The sequence below is a fragment of the Octopus sinensis genome, linkage group LG27 (genome assembly GCF_006345805.1).
Source record: "Octopus sinensis linkage group LG27, ASM634580v1, whole genome shotgun sequence".
Classification (NCBI taxonomy): Eukaryota; Metazoa; Mollusca; class Cephalopoda; order Octopoda; family Octopodidae; genus Octopus; species Octopus sinensis.
In genome coordinates this window covers 17,967,209-17,983,988 of record NC_043023.1, presented here as the reverse complement: position 1 = coordinate 17,983,988, position 16,780 = coordinate 17,967,209, and the positions used below count along the sequence as shown (strand labels likewise).

Sequence of the window (16,780 nt, the reverse complement as noted above, 5' to 3'; positions counted from 1 at the left end):
GCTATCAAATATAAAAATCTACACATACATATACATATGTGACAACTGATAAGCGTGAATGGATATCTGTGTGTGTCTATCTTACTATATGTATGTGAATATATGTGAGGGCCATGTTGTTCCACGACGACCACGACGACGTAACATTTCCTATATCATTGTGCATCAGACTGTCAGTGTATGTGTGTGTGCTTATATCTTATGAGTTTAAGAAAAAATAGTTTCCTCTTCCACAGTACTATGGATATATTTGTGTATGAGAGAGGGTGCCACTTATACAAACATGCAAGGAAAATGCATACATGACAACACACACCTTCACACACACATACACGCAAACACGCTCACACTCATCTCGTATACACACATCTTTCACCCAAGTCACTTTATATATATATATATTTATAGGGTTGGACAAAATAATGGAAACACCTAGCATCATAGCATCGTAATTTTGAAATATCTATAAAACCGTCAAAAGCTTGTTTATTTTATGTTTTTTTTATCTATTATTAGTGTTGCTTAATAGTTTTTGCTAAGATTGCTCTTTCTTTTCAGACGTCATCAGAAAAACGGTAATTAGAATACATTTAAATGACAGATATATTGAACTTTCAAACAGGTCAAATTGTTGGTGCTCGTATGGCAGGTGCAAGCGTAACGTAAACACCCGAAATGCTTTGTGCATCAAAAAGTTCTGTCTCGAAAATAATGACAGCCTTTGAGAAAGAAGGCAAAATGTGCTCGTCGAAACAACTCCGGAAGGAAACCAAATCACGTAGATAGGGACTGTTGGACTCTTACACGAATTGTTAGAAAGGATCATTAAAGTGCAGCTCCCAAAACTACTGCAGAGATTAATGGCCACCTCTAAAGCCTAGCTTCCACAAAAACCGTTCGCCGAGAGCTGCACAAAGCAGGATTTAATAGGAGGGCTGATATAATAAAAACAATACTTTCAAGAACAAACGTTGCAAAACGTTTAGAGGGGAACAAACACCTACAGAATTGGCCCCTATAGCAGTGGAAACAATCTTATGACACGAGTCATCCTTTAACTTATTTCCGACCACCGGCTAAGTATACGTGTGGAGACAGTCAAAAGAAGCATTTGACCCAGACTGCCTTCTTCCAACTTTTAAACATGGAGGAGGATTTGTGATGATCTGGGGGATTTATCTTTTATATCCGCCGGCCTAATGTTTGACATCATGGCAGAATTAATAATGAAGACTAAGCCTTTTATCTGATCCAATTCATCCTATTGTTGCGAAACTGTTTTCACAGGGATGATATTCCACCAATTCACACAGCTAAAGTTGCTACTGAATGGCACGTTGAACATTCTAATGAAGTTGAACAACTTATCTGACCACCACAGACCCAAGATCTCAATATGATTAAACATTTACGGTGCATTTTAGAAAAACAAGTAAGGAGTCGATATCGTCCACCATCATCACTACAAAGACTGGAGATTGTTTTAGCTGAAGAGGGGACAAAAAATCCTTTGGAAACAATTCAAATTTTGTACGAGTCCATACCTCGTAGAATTCAAGCTATAATTACCACCAAAGGCGATGCTACCTCATATCAAAATAAATTCGTTTATACATACATACATACATACATACATATACTACATACATATATATATATATATATATATATATATATATATTATATATATATATATATTATATATATATATATATATATATATATATATATATATATATATATATGAGATGATATGACAGCTGCATCCTCGTTACTTGAGAAAAGCCATTGCCAAGAAGACTTACTCAAATGATTCATGATTGTTGCCATGTGATGCCCTTATATGACTTTTAAGCCCAGCCATGCTTTTACGTGTTTCATTACATACTAGACAACTGTGCTGGCTGGCAGGAGAAACAGGTCCCACTGTATGCACTCCCTTAACATCCCTATTTAGACCTCCAACGTACAGGTACTCCCTTCCACATATTACACACGTTTCGGTACGACTTTTAATAGCCATATCATTGTTTATCATGGTTCGATTCCTATGAGAAGTTTGATGGTTCACCAGGCCTGCAAGACTCAAGCACCTCCACCCACAGACCACACTCATAAAAACCAACATTCTCTCACACTCTACAGGTTCCCCATACTAAGACCCCTCCTAATTCTCTCATACTTCACACTCTCTCTCCCTCTCTCAAACTTTGAACAACCATCATGTACAATCTTCCTCCATCCATCACGGTCTTGTGCCTCCTCCCAATTACCAGCTGCAATTACTATCTGTATTAGAGCATTTTAAGGCAATCCTTAAACCTTAGTTTAGGGTTATGCGCCGCTCCCCTTCCATCTTCCAGCTCACCATTCAATAGCTGCTTGGGCAGTCACTTATCACTCATCTTTACCAAATGTCCCCTTCACTTCAAATGTCTTTGCAAAACCATTGACTCTATACATCTACTGTCACTCCTCTCAAGTACCTACACGTTACTAATGACCATTTCCAGCTTATCCCCAAATCTTTTCTCAAACAGTATTGATGAAATCGCTCCAATTGCCTTACCTGCCTACGGTAAACAACCCATGCCTCACTTCCATATAGCAAAGATGGGAGGACGCATGTGTTATATACCTTAACTTTAATTCGTGAAGATATATTATGGTCGTTTCCATAGACGCCTATCAAGCCTACCAAAGGAACTACTAGCCCTCCTGATTCTGTATGAAATTTCATCATCAAGACCAGCAGTGCTCAAACTACTTCTTAAATAAATAAATCTAGGTACCGTTTTCAACCTTTGACCATTCACAGTTATAAAAGTTTCCACATACATCTTGGAAGGAGCGAGATGGTACATTATAACAGTTTTTATTTTAGATTGATTGTTAGACCCAATGCTGCACTTGCATTCATCATGTGCTGCATATCTTTCTGAGAATATGCCAACAGGTCACAATCATCTGCATACAGAAACGCAACAAAGTGAGAATACAGAACTTTCGTTTTGGCACAGTCTTTTGAGATTGAACAGATTTCCTGTTGTCCTATATCTTATATAGACCCGTTCAGGGCCATCTTTAAAATATTAGATAGACCGTTGCGAAATATATAGCAAACAGCGTAGGAGCAGGAGTATCACCTTGCTTTACACCATTTGCTACAGAAATTGTCTAAGCATCCTCACAAATGTTTCAGAGCATCCTAGCTTTTTAGGATCTCCCAAAGTGCAATTCTATTGATAGAATCAAACACTTTTGTTATGTCAATGAAAACCTGGTATAAGAAATTATCCAGAAATATTTTAAAAATTATACATATTATATACTGAAATACTGACTCATCAGATGGTATCTGTGAATATTTATTAATTGGTATATACTGGTATTTAATAAAGGAATACTGAAGTAAAAGAACATATATATTAATTAAATTATAAACTAAGCAGTTTATTATAAGTAGTGAATATACCAGTATTGTTTTATATAAACTAAGTATGAATTTATAGATGTGAAAAATTACATTTATTTCATAAATACATAAAGGCTAATTATATAAAAATAAAGGAAGAAAATAATCGGGTAGGGCAGAACACCCTAGAAAAAGAATAAAATAGCTTAATCACTATTGTATGGTGAGATGGAAGCATGATAACGTGTATGTAGATTATTAACAACAACAGAGAAGACTTATATAAAATGTATAATAATTCAAAATATATTAGACTAAAAATTATATATTTACTTATTTAGCTAGTATCAATAAAATACTGATACCTGGTATTAGCTAAAGGAATATTTAAGTTATAGGACATTCTAATTTTCACTATTTGTTAAAACTATAGTTTTAAGAAGTTATCATTATTACTCCAATCATGACATTTCTAGTTTCTTAGGGGTACTTAATTAGAAGGGTTATTTATATAAAGGCCCTTATAAATATATTAAGATCAGGAGGGTAGAGCTGTTTAAGAAAGGGATAAATCAAGTAATTGCTAAAGATCATTTCTAATAACATTGCCTTATTCTATAAAGTTAAAATTTAGGGTAATCATGTAGATTATTATGAATGATATTCTAACAAAAAGGATAAACCTTATTTGAATACTTTTGGGTATATACCAAATTTTAACATTTAGAGGGGGGAAAAGAAAATTACAAAGAAATAGCTTAATATTTATACCTATTATTTATCTAAATATTAACTTATTAGATGGTTTGTATGAAGATTGATCGATTAGATCTAACAGATATTTAATAAGGGAGCACTGAGGTTAAAGAACATGCTAACTATATACAAATTTAAATATACTGAACTATTTTAAGCTGTGGATATATATATATATATATATATATATATATATGATCAAATGCTTGCACAAAATACTTTCTTTAAAGTATCACGCTCTTATATATTCCAACATTATATATTCCGACCGGTTTCCCTAACATCAATAATCAGCAAGATGTTCGAAACCATCCTTAAGAAAAGTATGATGCTACTCCTCCTAAACACAACCTCTATCTCTGATTCCCAACACGGCTTCGTGCCGGAGAGATTTTGCTTGACCAACTTACTAGTAATGGAAGAATTGGTGACGCGCATCCTCGATGATACTGATGCTGTTGACATCGTTTTATTGGACTTTGCCAAAGCTTTTGACTCGGTAAACCACCGCCTATTACTTGTCAAGCTTCAAGCATATAGTTTCCATCCGATATTGTACGATGGGTTGGTGCCTTCCTCTCAGATCGATCCTTCCAAGTCCAAGTTAATGGTTCGCGGTCCGACGTCTCCAGTGCGAGCAGTGGCGTGCCTCAAGGTTCAGTGCTTGGGCCCTTGTTGTTCTTAGTCTTCATAAATGACTTGTCCGACGACCTTACGCAACACATCCTTCTATTTGCCGACGATATCAAACTGGTCGCTCCTCGCGGTGATATAGAGGATCTTCGTCGATGCCTCCACCAAATTTGGAAGTGGTCTAACGATTGGGACCTGTGTCTGAACGTGTCAAAATGCTGTCATCTGCCTGTTGGCTCTCCTCCTGCAACTCAACTTGATTTCGAGCCGGGTCGTCTGCTGCTGGAGAAGACCGATCAGGTAAAGGACCTGGGTATCTTGGTGGATTCCTCCTTTTCGCCTTCGGCCCAGTGCGTCCATGCTGCCAACAAAGCACGCGGAATTCTGTTCTTGATTCGACGGTCATTCGGAATCTCATTCTCGCCCACAACATCATAAGCGGAAAGTGTAACCTCTCGAAAGAGCTGTTCTTCACTCCTGCTCCAGAGCGTCGGCTGCGGGGTCATTCCGAAAAGCTCTACCTGCGACGATTTCATCTCAATCGAAGGAGAGGAGCTTTCTCCGTCCGGGTTGCGGATCCGTGGAACAAGCTGCCAGACGAGATGGTGAAGATGCCGACGACCGCTCGGTTCAAAGACTCCATTGACCACAAGTGGCCTGAACTCTTTACATGAACACCCTGTACTTAACTCCATGTCCCCCTACATGGCCTTGCTATTTGCTTTTGAGCCAAATTAACTAACTAACTAACTAACTAACATTTAGCTATGCGTTCGCACTCACTTTCACAGTCACAGAAAAACAATGACACAAGCCATTGGAGACAGAGAAGGAGAGTAAAAAAAGAGACAAAGAGTATGACGTGGCAGTATAGGAAAGAATGGGTGACGGTGCCTCAAACAAAATAGGGGAATCATTACATACTTGGAAATATATCTTCAATGAAATACTATAAATATAAATGAATCAACTTACAGAGTTGTTAAGCCGGAAAGATTTTGGAAGATTTGTGCTTCGATCTTCATGCCATTACCACCCAAATACCTGTAAAATAAAATGATATTAAGGACTTGTATGGATCCGATTTGTAACAGGATATTAAATATCATGTCTAAACAATTAGATGATGGAAGAGATGCAGAGTAGATTACGATTTGGATAACAATGATAGGGTTAATGGTGGTGGTGCAGTTGATGGTGATGTTGTTGGTGGTGGCAGTGGTAGTTGTTTTAATGATGTATATGATCATGAAGTGGAGAACGGGAAAATATGATGGCAGTGTTGATGGCGATGATATTATGACCCTAATGATGGGGTGGGGTGTTAACACTGATTATCCAGCTAATCACGGTGATTAGCATGTTTATGATGATCAAAAATATTATAGTGAGAATGATGATGTTGTTGGTGATGTTTGTGCTGGCGATGATGTTGATGTTATTGGTGATGTTGAAGATTGTGCATCTGATCATGGCGTTTTACGGTTATGAATGATTCGGATGATGAAGTGGACAATCTTGAAGTTGACGATGTGGATGATAGATAAATATGAATATGATGAAGGAAATGATAACAGCGATGATGACAAAAGAGAAGACGTCAATAATGTTGATGGCGGCGGTAATTGTGATGGAACTACTACAAGAATTAGATGAAAAGATTAATAGCGAAATATAGAGACAGAAGAAATTATGAAGAAATCATAAAAGAGAGAAAAGTATAAACACTGGAAATATGAAAATATGAAGAAGGTGAATGAGGAATATGATAAGACACAAAAAGAAGAAAACGAAGAAGAAAATGAAGAAGGAAAAGAACAAAATCAAGAAGATATCCTCATATACACATCCATGGATACAAGAAACAGACTTTTATTCACACACACACACACACACACAAACACATAAGCTTATAGAGATGCAATAGAACCCTCTCATAGACCCACGCACATTCACATTCACGCAGAATCGATATCACGAAGCACACAATCCTTCACAAATTTCTGATCGATATTCCTATTCCCTCTCGCTGTAGGTATCCATTAAACGGAGGGACACTTCCACCACTACTACTGTTGTTGCTCCTCCTCATTGCAGACGTAACGAACAATGTGCAAGTTGTGGTGGAGAATGAGGGGAGGAGTAATGAACGATGAACAAGAGATAAACACCGTACATGACTTACCGACCCGACCGATTAAGACTCAAATGATGGAACACTCGCACACACTCATCCATGCACAAAAGAGACAGACACGGAACTGCCATCACACAGAAAAAACACACACACTTACAAAACACATATCAACACACACACATTTATATATACATATAAAACAAAAAAAAAGCAACAAGGATATCCAGAGGTATCTGATGAGTTAGTACTTAAGTGTACAATATGTATAAATATTAAACTCTTTCTAGATAATTTCTTTTCCTCCCTCTGTTCTTGTAAATAGTTTGGCATATACTCAAAAGTATTCAAAAATTTCTATATTTTTTTAATGATATTCTTAATAATCCTCTGAATAACCCTAAACTTTAACTGTGTACAATATAGCAACACTCTTTAACTTTAGTACTACATGATAAGACTTCCCCTGTTTCATTATCAATGGTCTGCTAGTGGGCGACACCCTTGTCAGCTAACATCTTGTTTTAAGCATTCCTTTACCAACCCTCATGATATTACTTCCAATAAATCTTCATTTTTATAACTATACCATCTATGATTTCTGTCTGCTCCATCAGCCCCACCCCTAAAAGATACTGCCCCTTTGTTCTCTCAGCCATAGATATACAAGGATTTGATAAACTAGTCTATAAATTAAAAACAAAAGATCATCCACAGGCAGTCTGTAACGATGTATATCTTCTTGATGCCTTAGTGGGTCTATGCTGGAGTGAAGGCTGCATGTTCTTTGTCTATCACCTTAACTTCTTGGAGATTTTAGTTATAATTATACTAATCCGTCCATCTGTTTTAATTCAATTAAATTCTATGTCATTGTGCAACTGATGATTGCTCTGCATTTAATTTGATGTAATGATAGCATTGTTCGACTAAATGGAGTTGTATGAAAAAATCCTACTGCAATAAGTCTGGATATTCTTGTTGCTTATTTTGATTTTAATCATCTTACGTTAAAACTTTATGGATAATACCGTACTAAATTCTGGTGCCTCAACTTAAGTACCATATTCATCTGAATCCAAATATTTGCTACACACACACACACACACACACACACACACACACATATATATATATATATATATATACATATGTATATACATACATACATATGAATGCAAATCATATTTGCACCCAATTGTCACACTCTCAATAGCACACTTTCGACAGAAATTCAAGCAGAGGTAAAGGCAGGTGAGGGAGATTAAAATGAAATATGGGAAGACATTAAATATAAAAAAATATATCGTCAATGAAATATTATAAACAACACTGATTCAACTTACAGAGATGTTAAACGGGAAAGATTTCGGAATATTTCTCCTTTCATTTCTTTGATATCATTAAAACTCAAATTCCTGTCAAATAAAATTGAGTTAATTAGAATTTGTAAGAAACTGATTTTTGATGAAGTAAAAGAAGGGAAAGAATTCAGGAAAAGCGTGAAGTTAGAGGCGTCTGTCTAAAACAATTTGAAAATTTGAAAGAAGATGGAAAAGGAATAGGAGGCGAATAAAAGGAAGACTGAAAATATGTAGAAGGGTATGTAGGGACGGGGTAGAAGGAAAGCAAAGAAAAGAAGAAAGGGGAAAATGAACAGACAGAAGAAGAATAAGCAAAACGCTGAAAGGTCGGCGGGAATCGAGTGTCCAAAATGTATAAACCAATGAAGTGGGATGAAATCTGGAGGAACTAAAAATAAGAAGAATGAGTAGAAAATAAAGTAAAAGATGACGGTAGTGGGGCAGAAATAAAATACCTGAATTTAAAGAAGTGAAAGAAAACTTTAAGAATGAAAACAGGAAAATAAATGAAGGAAAGTAAATAGGAGCTGAAGAAAAGGTAGAAGAAAATGCAAAAGAGGCATTAGGAAAAGAAAACAAGGTGGAGATAAAGAAAACAAAGAAAGAGATTAAGAAGGAGCTTTCGAAAATGAAGAAGCCGAAGCAGAAGGAGTAAAAGAAAAATAAGATGAAGGAGAGAAATAAGGAGAAGGAGGTGGAGAAAGAGGAGAAAATGAAACAGAAAACGATGTTGAAGAAGAGGGAAACGTATACAAAGAAAAAAGAAAGAAAAAGAAGGAAAAGGTGACGAAGTAGAAGAAGGAGAAGAAGAAGAAGAAAAAGAAGAAGAAGAAGAGAAGAAGAAGAAGAAGAAAAAATTATTTAATGATGCCGACGATGATGTATGATGCGTTTCATTTAGTTAGTCGATAAGAATTTTAGGAAGAGAAAGAATAATTAGAAAACAAACAGAAAGAAGAAAAGGAGGAAAATAGAGAAAGAAGTATATAGAGATTATTTACAACGAAGGTAACGGGGAGAGAGGGAAGAATCTGAAAAGGGTAAAGAACATAAAAGTAGTAGTAGTAGTAGTAGTAGTAGTAGTAGTAGTAGTAGTAGTAGTAGTAGTAGTAGTAATAGTTGTTGCTGTTGTTGTAGTAATAGTAGTAGTAAGGGCAAAAGGGGAGGTGTTGATGTCCAGCGTGTCTGATATAGGCACATTTGGAAGAGTGGGTTTATCAAGGATTTTGGTATTTTCCCAAGGAGGTTTTTAAAATGGGTTGACCAATTTTCTAAGGGCTTCTTAGCTGACATGCATAAGATCTGGTCATCAAATCTAAGTAGAGACTTCAAACTTGAAATCTTCAAAGCCACAGTCGATTCAATTCTAGTATATGGCTCAGAAATCTGGACGTTATCAAAGAAGCTTGAGAGGCGGTTGGATGGAACCTACACTCGCCTCGTTATGAGGGCTCCAAATCTCTAGTGGAAGCGCCATCCAACCAAAATGCAAATATATGGGGAACTACCACCTGTGTCATCTCTTGTGAAAGGTAGAAGAGTCCAGTTTGCTGGACATTGTTGTAGAGCTGAAAAAGAAGTAATTTCTACTCTTCTCCTCTGGAAGCCATCTACTCGCCATACCAGAGGGCGCACACTCTCCTACCCTGATGTAATCTCCAGGGATACAGGCATCCAACAACAGGACCTCCGTAATGCCATGATGGACCGTGAAGTCTGGCGTAGCATGGTAAATTCCATTGTCTCGACCACGGTCGAACAATGATGATGATGATGAGTAGCAAGGGAAATGTGTTTGAATTGTTGTCGTGAGAGTTACGAGGCCCTCTTGCGAGAGATACACTGGTCCGTGTAAAGTATAGATAGTAAAACCCCGAGTGAGTTGAACGTTCAGAGTTCGGAGTCGAGGGAAGCTCGTATTAGTTCACAGTGAGGTCGTAGGTTGTCGGTTGGTTACTTCACAACGAATATTGATTGTTGAGTCGTAGAATGGCCTCCGCATATAGCTGTGGAAGTCATAACGTTGTGCGTGTTACATAGGCTGGAGGGACTAAAAGAGGAATATCTATCGTGGCCGGGTGACGCCAACTCGGAGGCCGCCTTGACTTTAAAGTAAGCATGGGCGATTGCGGAGTACACGGACACAAGCGATGATGTGGTGGAAAATTGAGAAGAGGTTGAAAAGCCTCAATGTTATAATGGGGAAGAGGCTCAGCGCCGCATTTGTAAATGGACAAGTGTTGATTGTATATTGAATATTTTATTGTAAGTTATTGTATATTATTATTTGTAATGGTCTATTAAGTCCAATGATTGTAAAAACTGTAGTGAGAGGTTCAATACCTCGTTTTGTTGTTTTCTGTTGAGAAGAAAGAATAATATTTTAGAGAAGCAAAAAATCGGCGGGCGTGACACCTTGGGTAGATGTCTTCTATTATATCCACAACCCGACCAAAGCCTTTTGAATGGATTTAATAGATGAAAAATATAAGAAGCCCGTGGTTTATACATACATATATACAAACATATATATATATATATATGTATATATATATATATATATATATATATATATATATATATATATATTATATAAAGGGCTTAGTAAATATATAATTAATTATTTTGCCTCATTGTTGAAATTATATATATATATATATATCTTTTGTCCCCATTCCACTTTTTCTTTTCTTTTTTCTTCTTTTCTTATTTCTTCTTCTTCTCCTTTTTCTTTTCTTTTTCCTTGTCTCTTTCATTTTTCTTTCATCTTATTTTATTTTCTTTGCCCCACAAATAAATTCCTTCAGCCTTTAGAATTCTCAACATAGCAGTTTTGCACGGAGAGCAATAACATGGCAAATTACCTTATCATATAGCATGAAATGATTGTGGATTAATAATGGTTAATACAACGTCTGTGAGTATGAAATCCCTCATCTTACCACTGGAAATGTAAATCTTCACTATGGATTAATTCACCTTTTCTGTGAAGCTAATAAGTCTTTAAAAACCTGTGATAAGTCTGTGCATCATCCTCCTCATATCTCTGGAAATTTAAATCTACACTATGGATTGATTCATTTTCTCTTCGAAACTAATAAGTTTTTTAAAAATCTGTGATAAGACTGTGCATCATCATTAAGGAACTTTGGAAAACTGTTTACAACCTATATCTGCCTCTAATGGAACTATCTCCAATATTTCATGAGTATAACCTCACCCACTAAGATGTCTAGAGAACTCAAAAGTATTTTACCTGATGAGTACGGGACACTTTTATCTGCTGCAATTTTTGCAACTTGTAATAAAGCCTGTCTTTGTATGAAACAATTGTACTAAAAACCAATCCATTCTTGTTGCTTCTTTCTCGTATATATATATATATATATATTTGTAAGTATGTATGTGTATGTATATGTTTGCGTGTCTGTGTTTGTCTCCCTAACATCGTTTGACAACGGGTCCCCGCCACCTAGTGGTTCGGCAAGAGGGTGCGATAGAATAAGTTCTGGGCTTACAACAAATAAGTCCTGGGGCTGATTTGCTCGCGCTGAAAACGAGGAAGCAAGCTAACGGAAATTAATAAATTGATAGCCTTAGTTAGGTAATAAAAAAATAAAAGAATAAATAAGAAATAAATGAATAGAAGAATATATATATATATATAATAAAATATATATATATATACATATATGCGACCACAGATTAATTAAAAAAAATTTTATCCGTTATTACTATATTACACTTATATACATATATGTATATACATATATATATATATATATATATATATATATATATATATATATATATATATATATTATATATATATATATATATATATATATATATGTACATGTATACGTATATATAAATTATTAAAATGTTTGTAAAAAATTATCTGTGGCCATCAGATCCCGTCGGATTGACTCCAAAATTTACAGGGACATGTAAAATGAGGTCAGGATGCGAGTGGGCTAAGTTTCAAAAGGTGTCGTTACTAGGGCAAAAAAACCCCGCACACTTTGACAAATCTCCTCTCATTCTCCTATCTGCACGTCTTCCTCCGTCTCTCTCTGTTTCCTCCGTTCCCATCACTTTTTCTCTATAACGACGTTTGACAGATACTACTATCTTGCCCCCGCTGCCTTCGCCAGCGTTGTCCCTCCTTCCTTCACCGCCTCACGCCTCTTCTCTCTGTATGTCTGTGTACATTCATAGAGAGTTTAATTATCGCCACCACAACTACACATTCACGACTACGAATATTATGAACCAGATATTTATTGGGTTAATTTATATATGTGTGTGTGTTCTATATATAAATATGTATATGTAATACATATATACAAAGTGTATATATCTGTATTTATATATATATATAATTTGTATACATCTGCATATATAATGGGTACACATACATATACATACATATATATATAATGCGTATATATATATATATATATATATATATATATATATAATATGTGCATTATGTGGTTGGTTGAGCTGAAAATATGCACACCTATGTTAAAAGTGCTGGCGAGTTTGCATGGCAACTATTTTTTTCCTCAAATGAAAAGCGTGACGTCTAGTACAAAATTCCTCATCTTATAAAATGTGGCCCGAGTAGACCTGAATGAAATCGGGTTATATTAACCAAAATGTGAAAAGGGTTCTAAATGAGGCTGGAAGGGGATTAAAATTTACAGGACCGGGTGTTTAGGAATTCTCTGTTACATCAAGCTAAAAAATCTGCGCCAGCCTTTAAATCTTCAATGTGTTGCCGTCCATGTTAAAGAAGTTTTGAATGCTTGCATTGGTGAGTTTACTGTCGTGAGAAAGAAGCACTTCAAAACTTGGTGTTTAGGAATTTTCTATTACATCAAGTTCACTGCCACTACGTTGCTGTCGTTAAGAAATGCCAGCCATGGTGACTATACTATCCCCAGATTCAATCCCTTCAAACTGTGGTTTCCAATATTTTAAAATTTTTATTCAGCTCGCAAGTTCGCCTGTCCCTTTTAAATGTTAGTGTTTTGCTGTCTGCTTTCAAGCAGAACTTTCCGTTGTCACTGCCTGATATTTATGATTGATCTTATAAAATATTTTTCTTTCTCAACTTATTCAAGATTTTTGTTGTTTATAAATGGGCGAGAGATAGATAGAAACAGATAGAGAGTAAGAGAAAGCGAGGGAGAGTCCGAGAGAAAGGAAGGGTAAAAGATTTGGAAAGTGAGGGAGAAAGGAGAGAGAAACAAAGAGGGAGAATGTGGTGATAAAAAAACAGAAAGAAGCAATAGAATGTGACAACCACACTCTTACCCGCGCGTAGGAGCGGGTCACCTTAAGCTAGTATGCATATAATTCTAATCTAATTATATATAGATTGGTCCAGGCCATGTCTAACTTAATAGGTGGTGCTATTAAGTTAGACATGGCCTGGACCAATCTTTGGTCGAAACATATCTAAGTTTATCTAAGTTTATATATATATATATATATATATATATATATATATATATATACATCACGTGATCACGTGACCGACCAGTCCATCAGATGTAGTTACACATCGCTAGTCACAATGCTTTCGCATTGTTTTAGCCTTCGAATGACGCCACCCCGCTGGCTAAGCGAGAAGGCCAACAGAAGAAAGAGTGATGAAAGTGTACAGCAGGTATCACCACCTCCTGCCGGGGCCTCGTGGAGCTTTTAGGTGTTTTCGCTCAATAAACACCCACAACGCCCGGTCTGGGAATCGAAACCGCGATCCTACGAGCGCGAGTCCGCTGCCCTAACAACTGGGCCATTGCGCGCCAATGCTGGCCAAAACCTTTCTAAGTTATTCTAAGTTCTGCCCCACGGAGCTCATCTCTAAATACTTCGACCGTGTCCTTGCCCCCTAGTGGCATCTCTTCCCTCCCACATCCACGATACCAACCATGCTCTCCGGCTTTTCAACTCTTTCTCCTTTCCTCCCGGCTCCTCCAAAATCCTTTTTACTATGGACATCCAAAGCCTCTATACTGTTATCCCTCACCACGAAGGACTGCAGGCCCTTCGACACTTTCTTGACCTCCGCTCTAACCCTGTACCTGACACCTCCACACTCATTCGTCTGGCCGAACTTGTCCTTACTCTGAACTGCTTCTCGTTCGCGGGCGATTTCTACCATCAGGTCTCGGGAGTGGCCATGGGAACGCGAATGGGCCCCAACTATGCGAACCTGTTCGTTGGCTATGTTGAGGCCCAAATATTCTCTAATTTCACTGGTCCCACTCCTGAACTATATGGTCGTTATATTGACGACATTATCCGTGCCACCTCACTCTCCCGCGAACATCTAGATTCCTTCCTCTCTTTCGTCCAATCTTTCCATCCAGCCCTCCACTTCACTTCCACTATCTCCAACACCTCTGTCTCCTTCCTCGACATTTCGGTTAGCATTCTTCACTCCACTCTTACCACCTCCATTCACTACAAACACACAGACTCACACTCATACCTGAACTTCTCTTCCTCCCACCCAGAACACACCAAGCTTTCCATCCCCTATTCCCAATTCCTCCGTCTACGTAGGCTCTGTAGTGACGACCATGACTTTGAGACTCAGTCTCAACGTATGGCTCACCACTTCACCCTACGTGGATACCCCCTCACCACTATCCACACCGCCCTTGCCAGAGCACGGTCCGTGGACCGTGTATCTGCTCTCTCTCCCCGAACCCGCCCTGTAGTCTCCCGCCTCCCTTTTCCCCTCACTTACCACCCCACGACCCTACGTCTCCAACGCACCATTCTTCGAGCTTTCCGTCATCTCCAGTCCGACCCGTCCACTTCACACCTCTTCCCTAACCGACCCCTCCCCTCTTTCAAACGAGCCCACAACCTTCGAGACCTTTTGGTCCATAGCTCCTTCCCTGACCCTACCTCCCAACCCGGCTCGTTCCCCTGCTCCCGCCCACGTTGCCGCACTTGCCCTTACCTCTCCAACACCACCCGCCTCACTAGCACCCACCATCGACCCTATCCCATCATCCACTCCTTCACCTGCACCTCCAGCAATATTATCTATTGCATCTCTTGCTCTCTCTGCAATTCCTTGTACATCGGACAAACGGGACGCCGCTTGGCTGACCGGTTCGCGGAACACCTTCGTGACATCCACCTTGCGAACGACACACCGGTCTCACGCCATTTCCGCTCCACCGGTCACTCCTTGCAACACCTATCTGTGTTCGGTTGGTCCTTACACAGAGGCCATCCGGATTCCCGTTTGCGCCGTGAACAGGAATTAATCTTCTCTCTTCGCTCTTATACGCCATTTCGTCTCAACTCTCATCTAACTCCCCTCTCCCCCTCCTCACCTATCCTTTCCCCCGACCCCTACTTCTTCAGTCCTTCATCCTTTCACCCCTACTCCCCTTCCCTTCTTCCCTCTTTCTCCCTCCCTCTTCCCCTCCCTCTGCTCCCTCACTCCCTCTCTCCCCTTCTCTCTCCCCCTCTCCCTCTTTCCTCCTTCATCCCCCTCATCCCCTTCCTTCTCCCCATCCTCCCCTCTCCCCCTTCTCATCCCCTCTCTTCCTCTCCCCTTCTCTCCCCCCTCTTCTCCCCTCCCCTCTTCTCCTCACTACACCACATGACTTTACACATCACATCACATATGATGTGCCATACTAATACACACACCAACTAATACATACTAATACGTACAAATACATACTAGTACATACTAATACTTACACCAACCCTATACATACACACGTCCAGACCCCGCATACGCACTTATACTCTCTCACACACACACACACCTATACATACCAATACGTACTAATACATACTAATACATACTAATACATACACCAACCCCATGCATACGCACGTCCAGACCAATCTTACGCACTAATACTCTCTCATACACACACACACACACACACACACACCCTTATACATACTAATACATACACCAACCCTATACATACACACATCCAGACCCCTCCAACGCACTTTTAGCTGGTCGCTCAACCCCTTTATCAACCCTATTATCTCCCCTTATTTCGCTCTCGCGTCTCATGTTTGATCTTTGACCTCTGGCCGAAATCAGATCGCCATGTTGATTCGTTAGCTACTGCACGCATTTTTTTCTCTCCTTCTTTCTGTGTTTTTCTCTCTCTGTGTATCTTTCTGTTGAAGAGCGTAGGCTCGAAACGTTAAAGACTTGTTTTATTTATATTTCCTGAGCGCCATCCTAATACACTTGTTCGTTTGTTTTCCACTTGCCTTCGTCTTTTGTTTATTTTCATAAAGCTTCCCGTTATATATATATATATATAAATATATGTATATATATATATATATATATATATATATATATATATATATATATATATATATATTATATATATATATATATATTAACCATTCACTAACACATATAATTACAGTCTTTCCCCAAAGCCTCGCAATTCTATCGAA

At 38.2% G+C, this 16,780-nt stretch overlaps 1 protein-coding gene across 1 annotated transcript in view; it reads right to left on the bottom strand.

The window, feature by feature from the left end:
• The window catches only part of LOC115225268 (adhesion G-protein coupled receptor G6-like), a 1,160,637-nt gene that overhangs the window by 740,609 nt on the left and 403,248 nt on the right, over positions 1–16,780 (bottom strand). The window contains exons 3-4 of the mRNA XM_036513960.1: positions 8,285–8,356; positions 5,780–5,848 (exon numbers count right to left, since the gene is read on the bottom strand). Of these exons, the coding sequence (XP_036369853.1) occupies positions 5,780–5,848; positions 8,285–8,328 (113 nt within the window). The 5' untranslated portion in view covers positions 8,329–8,356. The remainder of the gene's footprint in view (positions 1–5,779; positions 5,849–8,284; positions 8,357–16,780) is intronic.